We start from the raw sequence: 5,435 nt of genomic DNA on the forward strand, positions 1-5,435 counted from the left end.
GACCTGACCCAGAGAACGTAACTGGGAGGCCAGAACCTCTGCAAGGGCTGAGATAAAGCGAGGCAGCAGCCTCAGCTGTGTGCGGGGCGAGTGGGGAGCCCGGACCAAACCAGGCGGTGGTCACCCCTCTGCTGTAGCCCCCACACGGCCCGGTCCAATCTCACGATGGGGACGGCCCAGGGAGTCCACACAGCCCCGTAGCTCCAATGACTGCCCGCAAGCTGAGAATAGTTTTCACGCTTTTAGGCGGTCAAAAACAAAACAAAACAAAACAAAATGCACACTCATTACCTACCATCAAAAACTTATTACAAAACCCAGAAAGTGATGAGCGTTGGTGAGGACGTGGAAAAACCAGGGACCCTCCCAAGCCATCGGTGGGAACTTAAGAGGGGGCAGCGGCTGTGGACACAGTGTGGAGGTTCCTCAGGACGCTTCACGTAGAATTACCACGTGAGCAGCAGTCCTAATGCTGGACGTCCCCCCAGGAGAAGTGACCGCAGCGTCTTGGAGAGACGTGTGCATACACGTTCACAGCGGCGTTATTCACAACCATGAAAACGTGGAGGCACCCCAGTGTCCGCGATGGACAAACGGATAAACAAACCGTGGCCCGTCCACACAGACGTGTGGCCGTGGTCCGGCACAGAGCCCGACGAGGGGCTGGAACTCACGGACCGTGACATCGTGACCTGAGCCGAAGTCGGATGCTCAACCGGCTGAGCCACCCAGGCGCCCCCCCCCCCAGTCCATTTTAAAACAGCTGCACCATCTCAGAAAGAAAGAAACCCCGTTCTCTTAGGTTGCCTTCTGGGAATCGGAGCCCAGCTGGGAAGGGCAGGGTGAGGGCCATGTGGAGACCCAGCCACGCAGCAGGCGGCAGGCCAAGCCAGCAGAGGCACCACCAGAGTCCTCAGAAATGAGGAATCGTTGGGAAGGCGGCCAGAACCTGGGGAGTCTGTTGCATGGGGACAGGTAAGTGGAGGTCTCCCGGCCCCAGAGGCTGAACACAAGTCCAGGCGAGGGCTGTCAGGAGCCGGATTGCGGGCCTCTGGGGTTTTCCCTGCTAGCTTCGACCTGCTTTCGTCTCTGGCTGGGGGCTGCTGACTGTCGGGGAAGGGCAGAGGGGCTCTGGAGAGAGAGCACGAGCCAAGCCTTCTGTCCCGGACAGGGAGGAAGGCTGGGCCCCTTGGAGTCAGGGGTCTGGGCCCTGACTTCGACCTGGATTGCTGCGCTGGCCAGAGGTGTGACTGCAGACACAGCCTGGGTCCTCACTGAGTCACTTCCTCCCGAGACGAATGGGGCCGGCCCCACCTGGCTCCAGGCAGGTGCTAGCCTCCAGGTCCTGCCCCAGAGCAGGAAGGCCAAACCGACCTGCCAGGAGATCCTCAGAGTAACTGGAGCCAGTGGACGCCCACAAGGCCCTGGGGCCTTGGGGGGGGGGGGAGGGGGGCTCCCTGGGGAGGAATCCAGGGCCTCTCCCCAGCCAGACGGGAAGTGGCTCCTGGCAGAACTCCCTTCCCAGCAGACCTGTCCCAGGAGGATCTGGTCACCTTGCGCAAAAACCAGCGGGCCGCGGTCTCCTGAGGGCACAGCCACTTGGCGGGCATGCCCCTGCCGTGGGACAGAACAAACCTTTCTATTGAGGGCGCATGCTGCACACTTCCGTGGTCCTTGCCCCTAAATGTCTTCCCATCTGTCAGGGAGAAACTCTCCTGTCCCTCCTCCCTTGGGAGACCAGTCTCTGCCCTGGTGTGGGGCAGCTGTCCGGAAACCTTCCTTCCCCTGGCAGCCCAATCTCAGTCCCTGGGCTGGGGAGAGAGAGGGAGACCCCAGCCAGGGGCGGGGCAGTGGCGGGGGGGGCAGAGGAAGCCAGAAGGGTGGCACTGAGGGAAAAGGCGTGAGGGCCACGATAGCGGGTTGGCACCAAGGGTGAGCAGGCAGGAGCCTAAGAGGCCAGAGAGGCAGAACGTGGGGGAAGGTTGTGGGGGGCAGGGGGGAGAGATGCTAAAGGGAAGACGCCGCGGGGCCAGGCTGACGGCCGCCCGGGGCCACAGGGGCCAGTGCAAACCTCCAGGCCCTGGGCTTCCAGCCTCCGCAAGCCCGGGGTTACATGGAAACCACAGGCAAAGGAAAGGGTGTGCGTGCAGGGATGGTGGAAAGGCGTCCCAGGAGCCTGAACGCCCCACCCCAGCACGCCACTCCTCCAATCCCGCCCTGCCCCAAGGGCGCATCACCCTCTCCCTTTGCCCGCAGAGGAACACGTAGGTGGGCGGCCAGGGACCAAGCGTGCTTGCGGGGAGCGGGCCACCCTGGCGGCGCGAGGAGCGGCCTGGCAGCACCAAGCTTTGTTAGCAACGCTCGGGGAGCCACGCGCCGGGCGTACGCGCTTCCTCCCGGGGGCGGGGCGTGGGGCCGCGCCCTCCGCGATTGGCCGGCCTCCCTGCCGGCGATTGGCTGACACCCCGGCCCCCGCCCCCAGGGACGCGGTCGGGTGGGGTGGGGGGCGCGGGGCCCCAAGGCGCGGCGCGTGCTGCCCTCGGGGGTCTCGCGCGCCTCCGGGACGGCCGCGCCTCCATCGAGGCCACGCCCTCCTCCCCAAGGCGCGCGCTGCGCGTGCGAAAGATCAACAGCTCCGGGGATAGTGGGCTACGCGTGGGATGGGATGAGGGTCCCCGACGGTTTCACGCGGGACCTGTGGACACGGCTGAGGTGGCGGGGGTCGCACCGGGGACCTGCAGACAGCGCCCGGAGGTCGGGCGGGGGTGAGGGGCGCACACGGGACCTGCGCACTGCGTCTCGGGGGGCGCACTGAGCACCTGTTGGGAGTTGGGGGCCCGCTGGGGACCTGCAGACTCCGCCCGGGGAGGACGGGGTGGGGGACGCGCTCACGGCGGCGTGGTGTTTGCAGGTTTGTATGCGCAAGGGGGAGGGCGAAGCGTGGCGGGAGGGCGAGGCGAGGGAAGGAGGGCGTGAGAAAGGAGGCGGCGGCGGCGGCGCGGAGGAGGGTTATCTATACATTTAAAACCAAACCGCCTGCGCCGCGCTGGGGAGACCTGGGGAGCGTCCGACCGCACGCGCGGGACACGAGCGCCCCACGCTCCCAGGCGCGCACGGCCTGCCACCTCTTGGCCCCCTGCGCCCCGCTCTCCTTGGGCCCCTGACGACCCGGGACGCGTACCTTGGCGAATCGCTCCGCGGCACCACGCCCGGGGCCCTCTCGGGGTTGTATCGTCCTCCCACCGACTCCCGTTCCTCTGTCCGCCCCACCTGCTGCTGCGCGCGGGGACTCGGAGGAATCGCGCGGCGAGTGGATGCGGGCGCGATGGACAGCGGCGCACTGCTCCGGCCCGCGCCCCCCGTGCCTGGTGTCTCCGGCGGCTGCGCCGCTCGGCGGCGGCCCACAGCCCCACCACTGCTGCGCTGCAGCCGGCGGCGACGGCCCGGCGCTTCGGAGACCGGGGGCGGCGCGGCGGCTGTGGCGCGGCGCAATGAGCGCGAGCGCAACCGCGTGAAGCTGGTGAACTTGGGGTTCCAGGCGCTGCGGCAGCACGTGCCGCACGGCGGCGCCAGCAAGAAGCTGAGTAAGGTGGAGACACTGCGCTCAGCCGTGGAGTACATCCGCGCGTTGCAAGGCCTGCTGGCGGAGCACGATGCCGTGCGCGCCGCGCTGGCCGAGGGGCTGCTGGCACCAACAGCCGCGCGGCCCCCCGCATCCAGCGGGCCTCCCGGGACCCCCGCCGCCGCCGCCGCCGCCGCCGCCTCGCCTTCCTGCGCCTCGTCGTCCCCGGGCCGCGGGGGCAGCTCGGAGCCCGGTTCGCCGCGCTCCGCCTACTCCTTGGACGACAGCGGCTGCGAGGGCGCGCTTAGCCCCGTGGAGCGCGAGCTGCTCGACTTCTCCAGCTGGTTAGGGGGCTACTGAGCGCCCTGTCCCCGAGGTAACCTCCGGCGGCGGGGAAGACGGGGGTCGCAGCAGGGGCAGCCGGGCGGGGTGGAGGGGACAGCCCCGCCGCACGCACCCCCGAGAGCAGCCGAGCCCAGCGCCAGGCCCGGGTGAGGGCTTCGATTTCGCTCACTCTTCATTTTCCCCAAACTTTGTCAAGCCTGTGCAAGACAGGCGTTTGTTTGTCCGGGATTGCAAAACTTCCTCCCGCTGCCTGCCGCGCTGAAGGGGGAGCAGGGAGGGGGGCCCTCGGGCGGGTGAGGCCCCGAGCGCACGCTGATCCCGGGGCCGAGTTGGGCGCTGGGAGGCGGGGTGACTTTGCATTGCAAATCGCGCGCTCGGGCCGAGTGGCAGAAATGAGTCGGCGGGTGCGGAGCCCTGACTCACTGCGGCTGGGAGCGCCCGCCCCGCCCCCGCCCCGGTCCGGGCGCAGACCGAATCCGAGGCACCCACGGACTCGAGCTCCAAAACCAACCAAGCAAACGAAACTGCAGACTTCGCTTGTGGGGCTTGGGGGGGGGGGGCGGGGCAGGGCCGGATCCCGAACTAATGCGCGTCCCCGTTTCCCCTCCCCTCCCCTCCCCTCCCCTCCCCTCCCCTCCCCTCCCAGCAGCCGAAGCCCTGGACACCGAGCGGCCAGCGCGCTCATCACCTAGGAGCAAAGTGGGCCGCCCGCGCCTCGGGCCCACCGTCCCGGCGGGCGAAGCCACCACCGAGCCTGGTCTCTGCCGAGGGTCCCCCGTGTGGCCCAGCCTGACCAAGTGCCGCTGGGGAAACGGTCCCCGGCCTGAACCTACCCCGCTGGCAGCGGCTTCCTCAGACCCAGACCACCCTTCCCCCAGAGGTTCTGCACCCGGATGGGGCCAGGGCACCAACACCGAGAGTTTTGAACGGGAGAGGATTTTATAAAGGACACAGAACATCGATCTTTTACACATTCATTTGAACTGCCCAGGGATACCGGTAATATGAAGACTTATTTTTGTATAAAAAATTCCTTAGACTCTGAACACAATAAAGATTGTCTACCCCAGCCCCTCCCCACTACTGGAATTTTCCAACCCCGCCAAGATCTGGACGCTGGCTGCCCCCTGAGGGGCAGTGTCCCCGGTGGGCGTGCCCTTGCAGTGGGCGGATCGTGCTCCCAGCTCCGGCCGGACCTTGCTGGAAAACCTGATTCAGGGCAGGTGGACTTAACGAATAAATCGGTGCTGTGTATCTGGCGTTGGGGGTGCCCTCTCCATGCCCTCAGGCCCCCGTTTCCCAGGTGAAGGTGGGGCATGGGTGGGACCCAGCAGGTCTGGCCCCTGTGGTCACTTCTTCCTGGACTCCACCCCCTCCTCTGTAGGGTGGGGCCAGAGGCCTGCAGCCGGGTCAGCGCCTGCAGCCGGGTCACCTCCGTGCCAAAGCAATTCACAGGCACCTCGTGAGGCAGGGAGCTTCCAGCAGGTGGCAGGCGCAGGCGGGCGGCCAGGCAGGGCCACTCAGCTGG

The 5,435-nt window shown here is 67.2% G+C and overlaps 1 protein-coding gene across 2 annotated transcripts; it reads left to right on the forward strand.

Annotated features, from left to right (window-relative positions):
* The first annotated feature begins 2,497 nt into the window (after positions 1-2,497).
* On the forward strand, positions 2,498-4,976 carry ASCL2 (achaete-scute family bHLH transcription factor 2). 2 transcript variants are annotated; one of them, XM_043582012.1, is made up of 2 exons: positions 2,498-3,938; positions 4,554-4,976. In XM_043582012.1, the coding sequence occupies exon 1, from the start codon at positions 3,326-3,328 to the stop codon at positions 3,920-3,922; it is 597 nt and encodes a 198-aa protein (XP_043437947.1). In that variant the 5' UTR covers positions 2,498-3,325; the 3' UTR covers positions 3,923-3,938; positions 4,554-4,976. The 2 variants fall into 2 exon arrangements, with proteins under 2 accessions (XP_043437947.1, XP_043437946.1); XM_043582011.1 differs by having other exon boundaries at positions 2,523-3,938; positions 4,557-4,976.
* Positions 4,977-5,435: the final 459 nt, after the last annotated feature.

This window comes from Prionailurus bengalensis, chromosome D1 (assembly GCF_016509475.1).
Source record: "Prionailurus bengalensis isolate Pbe53 chromosome D1, Fcat_Pben_1.1_paternal_pri, whole genome shotgun sequence".
Taxonomy (NCBI): domain Eukaryota; kingdom Metazoa; phylum Chordata; class Mammalia; order Carnivora; family Felidae; genus Prionailurus; species Prionailurus bengalensis.